The following is a 17,905-nucleotide window of genomic DNA, read 5'->3' as shown; positions in this document are numbered from 1 at the left end:
TAGATAAGTTGACATTGATTGACCAAGGTCGAGGAGGTGAATTCCGAATTGACGAGAATGGTGTTATAAGGTTTGGAGACCGAGTGTGTGTACCCGATGTTGCCGAGATCAGAAAGAGTATTCTGGAAGAAGGACACCGGAGTGGATTGAGCATTCATCCTGGTGCTACCAAGATGTATCATGATTTGAAGAAGTTATTTTGGTGGCCTGGAATGAAGAAGGAAATTGCTGAGTTTGTTTATGCTTGCTTAATTTGTCAGAAGTCGAAAATTGAGCATCAGAAATCGTCTGGATTGATGGAACCGTTGTTTGTCCCGGATTGGAAGTGGGATGGAATTTCTATGGACTTTGTATCCGGTTTACCTAAAACGAGCAAGAATTGTGATTCTATCTGGGTTATTGTAGACCGGTTGACGAAATCTGCTCACTTTATTCCAATAAGAATGGATTATCCGATGGAGAAGTTGGCTCAGTTGTATGTTGAGAAGATAGTGAGTTTGCATGGTGTTCCAGCTAGTATTGTGTCGGATAGAGATCCGAGATTTACTTCTAAGTTCTTGACAGGATTGCAGGAAGCCTTAGGTACTAAGTTGAGGTTGAGTTCTGCTTATCATCCGCAGACAGATGGACAGACGGAGAGAACGATTCAATCGTTAGAGGATTTGTTACGAGCTTGTGTATTAGAAAAAGGTGGTGCTTGGGATAGTTATTTACCTTTGGTTGAGTTTACTTACAACAACAGTTATCATTCGAGTATTGGTATGGTTCCGTTTGAAGCATTGTATGGTAGGAGATGTAGAACACCTTTGTGTTGGTACGAATCCAGAGAAAATACGGTGGTTGGATCGGAGATTGTGCAACAAACTACAGAAAAGATCAAGATGATTCAGGAAAAGATGAGAGCTTCTCAGAGTCGTCAGAAAAGTTACCATGACAAAAGAAGGAAGGATATTGAATTTAAGGAAGGAGATCATGTATTCATGCGGGTTACTCCGATGACTGGCATTGGGAGAGCCTTGAAGTCGAAGAAGTTAACTCCGCGTTTCATTGGTCCATTTCAGATTACTAAGAAGATTGGGAAGGTTGCTTATCAGGTTGCTTTACCGCCTGCACTCGCTAATTTGCATGATGTGTTCCACGTATCTCAGTTGAGGAAATACATTGCGGATCCGTCTCATGAGATTCAGGTAAATGATATACAGGTGCGAGATAATCTGACTGTAGAGACGTTACCTATGAGGATTGAAGATCGTAAAGTGAAGCAGTTGCGAGGTAAAGATATAGCAACGGTGAAAGTGGTTTGGGGAGGACCAGCCGGTGGAAATGTTACGTGGGAGTTAGAGAGCCAGATGAAGGACTCTTACCCGGAACTTTTCATCTAAGGTATGTTTTCAAGGACGAAAACTCTTTTAGTGGGGGAGAGTTGTAACACCCCATGATTTCAGTTTATTAATTTAATTAAGATTTAAATTAAATAATTGGAATTTAGTATTATAATCGGAAAATGATGGAATAAAGGCTATTGGGCTTATGGTGTGATGTTAGTAAAAGAGGGGTGCTAATTAGTTAGGCCTTTTACTAAGTTGTGGTATATTATTTTTATTTTATTTTTCATAAAATAAGAAAAAGGAACCATTTTGGGGAGAAAGGAAGAACACGTGAAAAGAGCAAGAGAAGAGAAAGAGGCAAGAACGTGAAACCGGAAGGAGAGCATTCAAGAGATTCATCGAGGTAAGGGGGGACTCTTCCTTTTAGTATCTCTTATGTGATCTTAGGTGATAGGTAGATTGATGTATGGTTTGGTTCAATTAGATATTGGGATTGTTAGGTTAGGGTGTTATAATTGGATTGAATTGATGATAATTGTGTGAACTAATTGGTTAATAATGAGTTTGGATGATGTTTTATGGTGTATAATTTAATGTATGATGATTATATGCCTGTATGTGATGTCTGGATTCGTTTTTGGGTGAAAAGGGAGTGAAAACGCAGGGTCTGTCGCAGATTTGGGGTTTGCTGAAATCGCAGGTCCGCTGAGCGGAGGGGGGTCCGCTGAGCGGAGGTCCCAACGTAGTTCGCTCCTGTTTGACGTCGCTTGAGGTCCGCTGAGCGGAGGTCTGAAGGATTTCGCTTCTGCCTTGCTCCGCTGAGCGAACCTTGCTGTGTGTGAATTTTTCCAAACTTCAAAATAACGTATCTTTTGATCCGTATATCATTTCTTAGTGTCGTTTTGGGCGTTGTGCAAGTAATTAAATGTTTTATATGATGAATGATGAATATTGGTATTAGTCGACTTTATTTCTTTAAAAACTTGAGTTAATTACTTGATGAGAATTGAACATTGTGTGCATATGAGATAAGTGTGACAATGTGTTTGATGTGATGATGAATTGGTTGTGATTTGTTATTTATGATTGTGATGGATGCATGACTATTTGAATGATGTTGAAAACATGTACATACTTATTCGGTGATGTGGTGTTGAGATGAGTTGTTCATCGTGATTCGGTGTGTTTTAAGTATGTTATATGTGTTTCATTCATTCATATGCATTGATGTTGGATCCCGGTGATGTTTGGATCGTTGGTGGACATATTTCCCATTGTGTGGAAATTGTGTCGGTGGGCCGTATCTCGATGAGGCGTAGATCGGTTAGGTGGATTCATTCCACGGTTTATAGGTACCACATGCATAGTGTCAGTTGTGTCATATGCATTTTTGTCATAACCTGATTGTATGGATTTCCGTGTTATGTGTTATAGTCTATTATTGTGTGAATTAATGAATAATAGATGTGAATCTGAATATGTATAATTGGGTGAACGGTATATTATGATGCTTGTTGCTTATGAATTGCATAATATTTACTAATTGAGAATGAGACTCACCCTTACATGTTGTCATTTTCAGATTGAGGAGTAGCGGCATTAGTGCTTGGTGAGGATGACTCGTAGAGTTTATCCGTTTATATTGGGTCGTGTCGGTCATGCTCTGATCTGTAACACTGGGGAACGATAGTTATAGAGTTTTTATGAAATTATCCATTTTATTTAGTGTTGAATTATGATTCCATTTGGTTGTATTTGAAGATGTTTAGTATTCCGTTGTGATAAACATGATTATGTTTTGGTGAACTGTTTCCTAATGAAGCATGACTTTGACCTTAGTTGATTTAATTATTTTGAATAATTGTGGCACCCTTGTGTATATGTTTTTACTCTGATTAATTATTAAATTGTCGCGGGGTTTAGAAGGGTGTTACACGGGCCGGTCAAGCTATGGTTAAATGGTCTTTCAGACGAGAGCAATGAATCATGGATTGATTTCTATAAACGATTCTCTGCACACTTTACCACCTAGAAGAGATAGTCGATGATCGTAGGCGTATTGAGTGGGTTTGTTAAACGGAAGAAGGAAAGCACGTGGTCTTATATCGACCGGTTTATGCAAATTGGTGTTGAAGTTAAGAATTTTGAAGAAGGTCTTATGTGTTGGATCTTCAAAAATGGTCTTCTGCGGGATCGTCCCACTCAAGAGATGATGAGCCCAGTCTCTGGCTCAATTAGAATGGAACGTGCTAGGACAACTGCATTATCGCCTCCTCTTTCAAACAGCCCAGTCTCTATGTCATTTCTCGTAATCCGCATAATATTCTAATAGATCGACAACACATCTACGACATGGTCGCCCATGGCCTGCTCATTCTCCAGGATCTTCTCTTGAGCAAGCCTAGGTGGACATTCGGGAGTGTCTGGTGTCATGACAAGGTGTAACATAGAATAGAATCAAATCATGTAACCCTCGGCATAATACCACTGGCTAGTGGAAGACATACTCTAATACTCCTCTGGTACCAGATAACTTTCGTAATTCGCCAGTATGTCATCAAGATGTCTGTGGATGATGCCAATAGAAGCAGCCACCAAGGGGATCTCAAAATGATCTGAACAAATCAAACTGACGCATGCATCGCTCCGGTAGTTACATGTACATCAAATTACTCTCATGTGCCAGCCACCGGAGTAATATGAAATGGAATCAAAGGGAATAATGTCCCGGTGAGTGGCGTATAGTGTTCAGTTGATAACATCATGTTGAGTCCTATCAAGAGTAATATGAAATGGAATCCAAGAGAATGATATCTCGGTGAATGGCGTATGTTGTCTAGTCGATTTCATCATGCTGAGTCCTATCAATATACACACGAAATAGCCACAAAGCATCATTCCCTCTAAGCTAACAATACATGCAAGCATGCAGGTAATTCTCAATATACCCTAGCACACGATCAAACTAATGTAGGCGGTGAAAGTGGAAACGGGTTTATCCTTGAAAATGAATAAGAAAAAAATACATAAGTAACAATTGTGAAAAAAATGTTTTTAAATTAGTAGTAACTATGGAAATTACTGTCAGCATGGTGCAAGAGCCTGTCGTTTGATTTGTTGTCTAAATAGAACCTTCGCTCAGCTTAGCGTACAGGTATACCAAGCATGCGGCCCTCTAGATCCAATTGTGAATGGCCTTCAAATAGATAAAATACTTAAGGTATGCCACATCTACGCAGGTTTCATATTTGTCCACAAACATGAACTTTCCAACCAAGAATAGGAAGAAACACCTCAAAGCACCGTTTTGTCCACAAACATGTCACAACGTTTGTCAGGATAACTTTCCTGAATAACATGTTAGAACATCTTTCTATAACGTTTGTAATGCCCCAAATTTTAGTAAAATTGTGTCAATCCTAAAACCATAGTACTTACAGGTGTAGAAGGCAAGTGATGCCATCTAGGGTAATCGTCATCTCGCCAATGAAGAAGTGGAAAGATGACGTTTCTTTATGTCATCTCTCAGTAAAAGTCTCTTGCATACCATGGCTAATGGTTCCGTACCCAGAATAACACAAACCAGCAAGACCGGAGTATCTGATGACCTTTAGAACCACTCATCCTTAGATTGATAAAGATTATGAATCTTTATGGCATTGTTAACACATTTCAAACATCGTGTTCCTGTTGTAAAGAAAAATATAACAATATCAGTCAAATTGAATTTTCAAACAAATTACAATAGTTAACAAATATACCTCTCCAACCCATACATGCAGAGCAAAGTGGTCTCCATAATGTATCAGTAATGATGTGTCAATTCATCTTCCTGGATAAGAGTCTACAAGTGAAAGGAGATTATCACGTGCAGCAGGGGTTTCCTCCTGGTGTATGTGAGCCTAAGATGAGGAGCCTTGTGAGAGGCGGCTCCTAGAACCCTACGCTTCCTCGTCATGAGGCCTAAGGACGGTTTCCTGCATAGCTCTAGCATGCTTATTTTGAAAAGTCCTCTTGCGGAGAGCGGACGCAGTTAGGGTTCCACAGTCGAGTCTCATTTTGTTGTTGCTTACAGCCATTCTCTTGGGAAAAAAAAGGAAAAAAAAGACATTAGTTTAAAATTTTATAACAAAGAGGACCAAATTTGGAGATACGTCTCCAAAAACAAACAAAAAATTCATTTATGAGATGGATCTCCAAAAAAGTTTCGTGTTTTGCTTCAATTCAGAAGCAGTTCCTAATCTTGTCCTAACCACCCAAATCATAGTGCATGTCTGTAAGATTACCTATTTCAAAATCTATTATTACCTAATGTACTAAAAGTAAACTATTTTATCTAATACATTAATCAAAAGTAAAAAAAAAAAAAAAACTTATTCAAAAAAGTGTTTATGAGGATGAATACATGGAATGAGTTGGATTAGTGTTAATGAGGATGAATAATTTTCAATGTAGTAAATGGAGTGAGTTGGGACTTGTAAGATTGAAGTAGATGTTCTTCTGTTGCTTGAAAATAGACTCGAACAATGTATCTCACGAGCTCAAATGAAGAAGAAAAATATTTACAAAAATGAAGAAAGGGAGAGTCTGCGCGCCTTTTATATATATATATATATATATATATATATATATATATATATATATATATATATATATATATATATATATATATATATATATATATATATATATATATATATATATATATATATTAAATATTTTGAGAAATGCATATTCGAAAATTTCCCTTAATTTGAAAACAAGGGTTAATTTAGAGATGTATCTGCGAACAAACCCTAAAACACATTCAAAAATGCATCTTAGAATTAAAGTTTGGCAAAGTAAGAGATGCTCAACTATTAGCATTTATTTTGTGTGAACATGGTGCGTTGGGAGATGCATCTCCGAATTTATAGGATCCTCTTTACTTTTCGCCAGGAGCTTTGGAGAATATTATAGGTCAGGAAAAGAAATTGCCTTATAAATTCACATAAGTCCCAATATATAGAAAAATCCTGATACCAGCAACATAAAATATGCAACTAGAGAGAGTTGTGCTAAAGGAGTAAGCTAATCAATGAGAGCCACATGCTATTAACTATCCATAGTTAATATCCAAACAGTCTCTTCCAAGACAGACATACATATCTTAATTTAAATAGAAAAATGGAAATCAAGAATCCTTACTTAGGAACATTACCTTACATAAAAACTACTGCCGCTAAATTTCACCATGGAAGAAACATATGAAGTATTTACATCCATAAGATGACCCTTAACCCTCAAATGTTGTACACAACTAGAAGGACAATAATAATTCTCTCAATTCCTAATTAAGAACTTTTGAGCGTATAGACTACTACAAAATCCGGTAAAATGTATGGTCAAGATTGATACCCAGAATCTTCTTCATACATATAATTTCCAAAGTAACAAAAGCAAGCAACAATGGATTATCTGATGAAACACGGGCAATAATCAGTTGACCCCACTCAAATCAGTCATCAAAACTTCCAGCGTAAACCTCTTAGAATAATGTGGATAATACCTTGATGAAGCCACTGCTGCAAACCACAAACACCACATCACATTGAGGCATGTATCTGCAAAATGCAAAATCCAAACGAAAACCCATGGAAGAGGGAGAAGGAAGGAGATCAACAGAGAGTAGCGAACTCGATATCATTTCAGTAAATGAAAAAGCTGATTTTATTATAAAAATTAAATGTATGTACACGAGGCCTTGTTCTCTGATTTCTAAGAGCTACAACCAGAATAATGTTTTCTAACATATATATAATCGCTGGGATACTAACTTCTACCTTGAACAAAAAGATCTTTACAGTGGAAGTCAAGAACTTGAACACAAGCAAAATCCAAAACAGCTGAAAGCGCCACTCAAAAGCAACTTGGAGAGAATAATTTACCAAAGAATCTATAGAACCTACTTGTAGACAGAATTAGCCATAAAACCATCCTATGTAACCGGTTATTTTTTCAGGGTACTTTGTTTCCTTTGTTATTGTTGGTATACTAAGAACTCTATACAAAGAAAGCAGCTTCAAACCATCATATTCAAGTCTGAAAGGTCATCCATAGGAATTTCAAGGCCCATAAAGTCATCATGATCTTGTAATCCATCGTCATCAATATTCAACCATGAACCAAGATCTTGACCTTGGTCAGCAAGGTCACCGGGATCACCGAGCACGTCCATTCCAGGCAGCTGCAGGTTGGACAAATCAATTGGCTCATCCAATCCACCCAAACCAAAATCATCCTTTTCCCTGGCACTTCTATTACTAGGCTTTTCGATAGACTTTGAAACAGAAGGCAATACTGGTTTTGGTTTCTCTGACAACTTACCAACGAGGCCATTTACAGAAACAGAATGCTGAGTTGCTTTCTGTTTAGGCTTTGTTTTGGTTTTCCTTTCTCCTTTAACAATGGATGATGCCTGCCTACCAACTTTCGTAGTTCCATTTCTTGAAAGTACCTCTCTGCCATGCCCCTTTCCATCTCTGTCTCTCTCGCTCCTCTTTCCTTTAGCAGTGCTTGCTAGAGAACTTCCAATGCCCGGAGCACTTGAATTACCTTGAGCACCCCCAACATCATCAAGGAACAATTCTCTCTTCTTGACCCTGTTTGACCAGAAATCTTCCCTGCCACTGGTTTGTTCAGATGAATGATTTAATGCAGGAAGCATATCTGATGAAGTGAAATCCAGATTATCCATATTCTGAAAATATTGTGATGGGCTCTGCTGTGAACCCATGGAAGCTGCAGAAAGAAAAAAAAAACAAAAAAGTCAAAATCTAGCTTATGCTGAAAGGAGCAAAAGAAAAAACAAGACATTATAAACCAGACAAAAAAATGGCATGTACAAATTTAGTTATCTAAGTATGTAAGTGAGCATGATGACACACTTCACAGCAGATATATAGAATAAAAACAAAATAAAATTATTTATGCCAGAAAGTTAAGAACCTGTTGTTGCTTCCGGAGACAGGAAAAGTTTTGAGGAATCAGCCTCCAGTCCATCTGATTGCCGAACAATACTATGCTGGGAAGAAGCAGTAAGGAACATATCCTTGAATAAAGGCTCGCTGAAACAGCTCTTGCCTGTATCTTCAAATTGGTGGTATCGCTCCAATGTCCATTTAACAAATGCCAATGCAGCTTGCTTGACCATTTTGTTGTTGCTTGAATTTTTCCCACCCGAGGCACTAGAACCTCGACAAGCCTGACAATCAATTATTTGTTAAGCCACTCTGCAATATGACGTACTTATGCAACAGTAAGATTCCTAGCTTGTGACCCGGTACTTTCGAGTTTTAAACTTAAGTAACAGAATGGGTAATAACACATACATCTCACCCTCCCTAGACACCATAATAGTGGGGCTTCGACATCACACATGGGCCGCCCTTTGGTCAACTCTAATATAAAATAAAACGTTGGTTGCTTTTTTCTAAGGCCACTGCATAACATATGGTCCTTTTACAGTTTGATAAGTCTCTTCTTCGACCCCCCCAGCCAAAAAAAAAACCTGCAATGAGAGTCCAAACCAGGCTCTCACTCTGAATCCATTACCCATAATTAAAGATCCCCAGCCTTATCAATAACTATAATACTATAGCTCTAGCTAAATCCTCGGCCCAGAAGTTCGAGGTACAACTAAATTAGCATGCAAAAATCTTGTTCTAAAACTGACAACCAAGATTCTATAAACAAACAGTAATATTGAATAAGAAGATTACCGTGTATTTCTCATAAGCTGTAACAACAAGTTGATCAAGAGCACGTTGATCAAAATCCCTGTCAAACAAGTTTATATTTAGAACAATAAAGACACAGAAAGTTAAAAATAGCAAATAACGGGTACAAATGGCAGCAGCCTTACTTTTCCCGAAGTTCTTTTGCGGCTGACGCAGATTTCAACAATCCATCTAGCAAGTTTCTCTTATTGGAAACCTATGATACACAAGAAAATAAAAGACCATAAACTAAATCACATCAGATAAAAGATCAACTTCATTAAACATTTCCAGAATTCTATAAATCAACTATCTCCAGCTCTGCAATCAATCTATGCGAGTATACTGCGTGAAATATTATGAAATAAAATAATAGTTACATGCAGGGAAATATTTGACAGTAAGAACTAAGAAGAATAGTATAACTTCAGCAGTAGTCCGTACCTGTCCTTGGTACAGCTCTTCTAACCTAGTAATATCCTCCAATAAGGCTTCATCATCTTCTTGCACCATTTCAGGCTTAAAAAAAACAGTAATAATCATATTAACATGCTAAATACCAAACAAAAATCATAACATTTGTAAGTAATCTATTAATTATATTAAAGAAATTTCTGACAAAAATCAGAACAATCTAAAATAATATAGTTTAAAGTCACTGGATTAGGAAAGTAAAAGCTTACCACGGATTCTAGGTCAAGTCCAATACTTTGAAGCTCCAATAGAAGCTTATCATTTATGTCCAAGCTATTATATTGCAACTCTGAACAGGCCAAGCCAGACATTAATGTCTTATCATGAAGAAAACCATTTACCGAGTTGCCAAAGCTTGGATTCAACCCAAAATTAGGAATATCAATCATATCACTTTCAGTTTCATCGTGTGTTGGCTTCCCAGTAATCCCATAACCATTATAAGCAGAATGACAAGCAAACTGAAATTTAGTTAATGAGCGTTGATTCAAACCATTCAATTCTGATTCTCCATCAGGCTCGGATTCAGTATCAAATGCGTCAAACTTGAAATCTTCATTTCCACCACTACGATCTTCCTCTGAGATTAAAGCAGCTATAAGACGTTGACAGAGAGGTACCATTTTATGATCTCCCTTGGGTGGTGGTAATTTTTCTGTAATAATACCAGCACTGCCTTGAACATCAGATCTGACATCTCTTTCACAGCCAATCAACCCATATCTATTAATGGTTTCACCGCCATCTATATATTTAGGAACTGGAGTTGCCATCTGAGTGCTTGATTCAAGATTTACCTAAAAGGTCAAGTGAACCATTAAAGAAGTTTGGTTCCTATTCTTGATTTGTCTCAGATATTCCATTTTTTTCAAACATTTAATACTGCCTTCTTGTTTCTTTTCTTTTTTATTTAATAATATAGTTCTGCCTTGATCATCAATAAAAATATAATATATAAAAAATAGGAGGGATGATTTTCACATCAAACTAATACAGAACAGAGATATGAAAAACATGACTAAATAATAAAATTCAATGGCCACGGTTCCATATTGGTTCAGAACATAATAAACATTAATAGAAAATAATTATAACAGGAATGTTGTCAACACTCTAGCTCTAAAATAATCAATCTCAAGTCATATTATGATTATTATAAAGAAAATTTACTAGTAGAACTACTTCACCCAAAAACTTCCATCGTATATAGAAGGAAAATTTAAAACACATCCACAACTTTGTCCGATATAAGCTAATTATCTTAAGCATTTTATGATTTAGCCTGCCTTAGGTTTATTGGCATAAAAAGATATATCATATAGCACAACATTATGCCATCTAGTCAATCAATATAGTTACCAAATGACCTAGAGAATTGATATGTGTCAATGTCATATCCTATTAGAACAGTCAATATCTGCTGCATTATTCTGCAAAGTCATATCATTAACATCAAATATATGTCTAAAACAAAAGGCACCATTGCATTTATCTTGTAATTTACACTTGACAATTCTCAGTAGTCAGTAGTAGTACGAATAGTGTGGAAGTAAACCCAGAGTCACTAAGGTGTATGTTAGGAGAACCAAGAGTAAACAAAGAACAGAATCCGAGTCAGTTACATGGTTAGGGCATCTAACAGATGTAGTTGGGGACAAGAGGGAAAATAACAGAATAAAAAATGTTGAGAGGACTGCAGGGTACGGCAGATTTTAAGAAAGTCGGGAGTGGGACCAGGGTTCTACAATCCTAGAATTGAGAGATTTTTACTGTAATCCTCCTCAAAACCATCTCCAGAATTCAGATTCAGAGCCTTGAACAATAGAGGATTGGAATAAATTTCCAGTTTTTCAACTGATCCATCACCTTACTGGTCCAATTCCTATTGCAGTGTAGTCCCAGAAACATTTCATTGTATCCAGTAGAACTGATAAGAGATCTAGTATGACAAAATCAAAACCTATGCGTATCCACATGCAATAACACAGACTATGTTTTCCTCATCAATAAAAACTTACACATGATAGAGTTTATCGATTACTTTATGTGGAGTTAGCTACTAAGATATTATGGACACCATCACAAAAATCTACCGCATCACCGCAAATGCACTATTTTCCATCATATGGAAGTGCCTGCTAAGTGTCAATAGTCAGCATGACTACTGATCTGTTACAAACTTTTAAAAAACGGTGACAACTGCCATTGAAAAATCAAATATTAGTACCTTCTGCTTCCAGTAAGTAATATCTTCATCAGGTATCAAACCGAAGAAAGGCTCCATTTGTTTCCAAAATGGGCTGGAGAAGGTATAGGCTGCAACAATAAGAATATGTTAAATTACTCCATCAGGGGAAATTATTTAGGAAACAAAGATATACAGTATTTAGTAAAATATACCAGAGTTGATAACACCCTTTACAGCAGCCAATAGCTCTCCATGTCCATCTTCTGACCCAACTATACCAACATAACAAAAAAGTAATTACATATTTACACTTGGCATACAAAAGTTGTGTTCGTTTAATTTTTCTAAGGTTTTAACTAGTACCAAAATAATCTGCTGCTGCACAAATGGCAGTAGGCTTTTGACGAGCATAGGCTTTGCGATCAGAAAGTTTCCTTGTTGGTGGACGACCCACTTTGCTGCAAGGATTCCATAAAACCTTGAGACTTCAATTTATTTGTTCAAAAAAATTAAAAAAGAGATAGATCCTAACCTTTCATTCTTATCAGATCCTAGTCTTGCACTTCTAAGTTGTTTTGCAGTATTTCCAAGCTTCTCAAATGCCATTGGTTTCTGAGACCTTGTGGCATTGAGACCGCGCCCGGTCCTGCCTTGCCTCCGAACGCCATCTCCAAGTTCTTCCCCAGAAACAAGCTTACTCTTTCTAGTTACCAAGTTAGACACCTTTGGAACATTTTGTCCAGCTTTCAGATCTCTCTCTTCTGGTTTCCTGCCCTTTTCTTTTGGTTTAACCTCAGCCACCCCAGACTCTTCACTTTCAGATAAAGCAGCCGAAGGTGAAGGTTCACCTTTTAGTTTAATTTGCTGAGGAGAACTTCCAGCCGAGCGTCTCGCAAATCCTAAACCAATATCATTACCAGACACATCAGAGACTGCATCCACAGCAGAAGCTTCATCATTACTTGAAGCAATCGGCACAAAACTTGTTCTCCTGGCAGTACGAGAGCTCTTTTGCGGCCTCTGCCAGGGGACAACAGGTGGCGAAGATGACCGTGCCGATGTCACACGTTTGCGATTATTAGTACTATTAACACCAGCTGGGGGCTTTGTGGCACAGTGAGAAAGCTCCCAATCATTAGGAACAGCTGTTCTATGGACAACTGGTGACAACTTAGGGGCAACTCCTGAACCTGATCGTGGAGCCCGGATAGCAGCATTCAATTTTGTACTAGAGGTAGGGCTGGCTGAATTGAATTCGTCACGAACAGTTGCCCTGAGCATAAAACATAATATAGAAACTTAATCAACTGCAGAATTCAAATCATAAACATGAAGAGATTTTGATCACTGATCACAAGGCTCCAAAGCACGTGGAAATGGAAAAAGAATATAAGAAAGCAACACATAAGAAAATGTAGCCAAGGAAAGATCTATCTCTTCAAAGCGCAACATCAAATGAATGAGAAAATAGGAGTTACTTGTTAACAGCTCTGAAGTTCACCCTCTCCTTGTCTGAACTAACAGGACGAACCCGCTTATCGTTGACAAGGGAACTATTATCTTGGTCATTTCTATGGATAGGGGCACGTATACCCAACCCAGTCTGTTGAGAGACTCCATCCGTTTTGCCAGCTGTAACAGTTCCATTAGAAATGCCCAGCCTGTACAAAAACACATGAAAATATTATATCTATAACCTAAATACTAATAAAACAATAAATAAGAACTGGATAATAATATTAATAAAAAAAAAAAACTTGTTAGATGATTCTCCCATCAGAGTTTAAAGCAAGGATGATAAAAATCAGAAAGAACCTACCAAAAAACCCCACAATAATATTCTTTCTTGGAAGTAAATCCTTTCACCATTTACTAACATGTTTTAATATCCACAAAAATTATTAAACTGAAAAACATGAGACTAGAGATACCACTGATTACCCAACATATTCATACAGCAACAATTAATTTACCCAAAAGTTTCTTACCTATAAGTATTAGAATCGTTACTCAATTTCGACCGAGAATCAGTAGCAAGTCTTTGTTGTATTCCCTGTTTTGTTTCCTGGAAACCACTAGTAGGTTTGTTCAAAGTAGTACTTGGAGAACCATCTAGCTTGATGCATGATCGCTTCTTCCTCATTTTTGACTTTTCCCAACCATCACCTACAACAGGTAAGTTTCGCTCCTCACTCTGAGCTACACCATTATTGGCAATTCGTAGCTTTTCCTTATCTCTATCAACGGTCCCTAATGGCCTAACAAGAGAATTGGTCCGTACATCCATCTAGAATTTACCAAAACAACATCAGTTCTTCATACACAGTGTTAATCTGACAGCCGACTCAACATATGTAAAAGAAATAACAGAAGTTTAAGGCCACCAAACGCACACCCATGCATTATTAAAACAGAAACAAATCTACATTGACTTTTTGCCACTTCCAGAAAAGGAACAAGGCATAAACCAACTATAAAGGTAATGAAACACCTACATACAACGATAGAATACAAATTGTATACAACAAATATACCATGATTTTTTATGGATAAAAAAATCTACATATGAAATGATATATCACCTAATACACAAGTAGGGAAATGTTCTAGCATGTAACTTCTGAGAATACAGAATTTAACCAATGCCAAATCTCATGTCAGTTGGAGATATGGAGAACAAAATTGATTTTTCAAAATATACTACTAGGGTATATATATAGTATATATAAATGCAGTATTTACTCTAAAACGGTAAAAATTGAATAAAGAACAATAAAAGGAGGTAAAAAGAGAGAAGAAAATTGTGCAATGTAAAGACTAGCAAAAATGCAAGAGGAAAAAGTCAGACATGTACCTTCACATCAACCATAGAAGTTCGAGTGCGCTTGTTTGGAACCAAATTTTTGGTTCTCTCTTCGGACTTTTGCTGCTCTAGTTCAAAAGCACCTGTGACGAGATGACCTTGAACACCAACCTTACCCATGCTTGACCCCAGGGCTGAGCGGTCATTCAACATGACACTAGAACGATCGTTGGAAAAGCTTTCAACTCGAGATCTCTTCTTCAAATTGACAGTTGGGAAAACTTCATTGAATACAGATAAGGCTTCATTGAACATTTTCCCACGTTCCCTGTTGAAATTCACAATTATGCAATGTTATTCATTAGTTACACAAGTTTATATCTTAAATGCAAGTAAAAAACCTACAAAGAACTACCTCGCCTTCACAGTGCTTGAATACAGACTATCTCGCATACGCTTGATGTCTTCTGGTACTGGGGATGGCAAAAGCTTTCCTTTTGCAGAGCTAGACGGAGATTCATCGGGTGAAATTCCTAGAGCAGCATTAGCATGTCTCTTGTAATCCACGTGACGATTAGATTTGTGATCTAACACCAACAACTTTGGATCAAAATGCACATAATTGAAGAAGCTCTCCACATCCCCATGAGTTGCTGGAGAACTACTTCTCAACATGTTGGGCAGAGAAGACAAAATTGGATTTTCCATGCATTCTCGAAAGCTACCCGACCTATCTAATGAAGCAGCTATATGGGATCCACGCTGCGCAGTATACAGTGGTCTATCTGGGCTACTAGAAGATGGATCAAACTTTGTTGTCATTGCACTAGTTCCCACACATCCTTCGAATAAAAAATACAAACCATAGATCGGTGCACGATAAAATTGAAGAACAGTAGCACATAAAGCGCAAGTCTAAATTTCAATAGAACAATTGGACAAAGTACCTGAAAAGGTCAAAATAGAAAAGTCAAACTCAATTGACATATCTACTAAATATATTTGATGTATATAAACTATTTCCAGAGATTTAAAGTCCACTTACATGTATAAATTTTGTAGAAGTAATTAACAGTATCAGCACCACTATTCTCATACAAAGCTACTAAATAAGGATACCTTTAAAAAATTATACTAAATCCTTAACTTCAATCAACTTGATAAACCGCAAAAGCTGTATTAAATTACATGATATGTATATCTGTTCTATACAGGACTATGTCCTCATTCTTTCTTATATCATCGTTCTATATAGTATACCGTCTCAAACTAAGAAAATTATCCACAAAACAAAATTCCATTCGAATAGCATACACTTAAGACTGATGACAACAAGTCCAAGTAGAAGATGAACATTCTCTTAAATGATTTTAACTATCTCAATTTCAATTGAATGAATTATATGTACTATACTAACATAAAGTTGGTACTTGGTATACAAGATAGATTTATACGAAATGGAAAATATGGGTTCTAATCTATATTTGGTACATTTTTCTATTTTAGAACTAAAACAGGACAAGACAGAACATTGGGTGCAGTTTATAAATAAAACATAACTAGACACGAGGTTAAAAAAGCTTATACATCTTGATTCATTAAGAAGGTAGAAGCAAGGAGAATAGAATAAATAAACTTGTACCAAATACATTATGAAGGAGGGAGAATCAGCCATAAAGTTTTTAAGATGTAATATACTTCTTACCTTAAGTCTTTATAGCATATATCTTCCTTCCGCGGCTCTATTATAAATGTAGGTATCTTTTGAAGCTGCAAATTATTAAACAAGAAAAGTTAATGCCAATAGACATACCCAAGATATAAATGGCAAAAGGTAAACTACATAACCATGCAAGAACTTTTCCAATTCCATATTAGTCAAGGTTTTGCTCATAAGCAAGTCACAATTGCACACTCATGCACATGCAAGTCAGATCAATTGTACATTACCAGGCATCATGAACATTAGATCATATACAGAAATGTGATTTCACATAATAAATATTCAATTGACAACAAAGTGAAGTCTATGCCATTTCAACATATCCTATAAAGATTTGCTAACAACAAATATACTCAATGCAAACCAATTACCACATCCGTTTAGGCCGACAATACATCAAACACCAATCTTATCCCATTAACTAAACCCTCACTAATCTCATTCACAAGAAAAATAGTAGATCAATCTTTTCAACAATCCGCTAGCTTTCAAACCCCGCAAAAAACAGTTCAACTTCAAGTCAAACTTTTTAAGTGTGCCAAGCAGCAACTTCAAGCGCACACTATTGTTGACAATTCATGTTTCCTACACTCACAAGTCACACCCATTTTCGTTTGCTCTTAAGTTTACTTCCTTAGTTCAATACACTATATACAACCACATTAAGCAATGACAATACATCTGCGCGATTTAAACTCAAAGAACTTTAATTAAATTAATTTAATATATGATATATCATATGATAGCTTGATGATAAAAAAATAGTAATTTTGGTATAACAATATAGTATAATCGACAGTGGTTTTTCTGATAAAAAAATAGAAAGCAAGTATGAAATTTACCAAGGAAAGCAGATAAATCTTCTACACTAAATTGCTTCCATTACAATTCACTCCAAAGCATGATTTCAATTTTTTTCGATAAAAAAAATAATAGAGACTCAGGAGTAAGAAAACGAAACCCTAGGGGCTGAATCAACAGAAAAGGAAAAGAATGAAGTAACAAACTACCTGAAATAGGAAACAACGAAAACGAAAAGCATTACAAATTGCCAAAAACGAAAACCCTAGAAATTGAATGAAAAAAAATAGAGCGAAATGGAAAATTGAAGACCTTGAATGTTACAATGATGAGAGGGTTTTATCGTGGATAGAGAAAATCGAAGAAGAGCCGTTGAGAATTGAACGTTGTTGTTGAGTTGCTTGACGAAGAGTTACAGCTTTGAATTCGTACGAAGCAAAACCATGGACGACGAAGAGTACACGGTGTTTTGATCAATGATCGGCAAAATTGGGATATGTTGATATTACTAGTTTACCCCTGTTTTTCTTAGTTTTGACTTTTAAAAATTGAGTATGGTAGATTAGTTGAGGGTTTTTTAGTAATAATGGGGTTCGACACCGTATATCTGGCATTGTGTTACGTACATGTGCTCTGATTATTATCATGAATTTTTATTTTTGGTTTTCCAAACCTTGATGTGTGTTAAACCTCTTCATGTTCTAAATCGGGAGTCTTGGAAAATCCGGAGCATCAACGGCACCAATGTTCTAGGTTCATAAGAGACGCTATTAGAAATGTCAATTTACATCTAATCTCGTGGGAATTATCTGTTTTGAGCATCGAAGTTGG

At 36.6% G+C, this 17,905-nt stretch overlaps 1 protein-coding gene across 6 annotated transcripts; it reads right to left on the bottom strand.

The window, feature by feature from the left end:
- Positions 1–6,276: 6,276 nt before the first annotated feature.
- On the bottom strand, positions 6,277–17,581 carry LOC131629576 (uncharacterized). 6 transcript variants are annotated; one of them, XR_009292060.1, is made up of 17 exons: positions 17,387–17,581; positions 16,256–16,320; positions 14,966–15,497; positions 14,602–14,878; positions 13,736–14,034; positions 13,226–13,408; positions 12,280–13,020; positions 12,111–12,205; positions 11,960–12,019; positions 11,787–11,875; positions 9,769–10,356; positions 9,530–9,604; positions 9,232–9,302; positions 9,089–9,146; positions 8,316–8,571; positions 7,151–8,108; positions 6,277–6,931 (listed from the first exon to the last, which is right to left on the bottom strand). XR_009292060.1 is itself a non-coding variant. In XM_058900378.1 (17 exons), exons 4-17 carry the CDS (start codon positions 15,370–15,372, stop codon positions 7,390–7,392), a joined length of 3,918 nt encoding a protein of 1,305 aa, XP_058756361.1. In that variant the 5' UTR covers positions 15,373–15,497; positions 16,256–16,320; positions 17,116–17,283; positions 17,387–17,581; the 3' UTR covers positions 7,014–7,389. The 6 variants fall into 6 exon arrangements, 4 of the variants coding, with proteins under 4 accessions (XP_058756361.1, XP_058756368.1, XP_058756340.1 ...); XR_009292061.1 differs by having other exon boundaries at positions 6,278–6,892; XM_058900378.1 differs by lacking the exon at positions 6,277–6,931 and adding an exon at positions 17,116–17,283 and having other exon boundaries at positions 7,014–8,108.
- Between the last annotated feature and the right edge of the window lie 324 nt (positions 17,582–17,905).

Source organism: Vicia villosa, linkage group LG1 (assembly GCF_029867415.1).
Source record: "Vicia villosa cultivar HV-30 ecotype Madison, WI linkage group LG1, Vvil1.0, whole genome shotgun sequence".
NCBI classification, from domain to species: Eukaryota; Viridiplantae; Streptophyta; class Magnoliopsida; order Fabales; family Fabaceae; genus Vicia; species Vicia villosa.
Note: the sequence above shows the minus strand (reverse complement) of the source record. Positions and strands in the feature narration are given on the sequence as shown.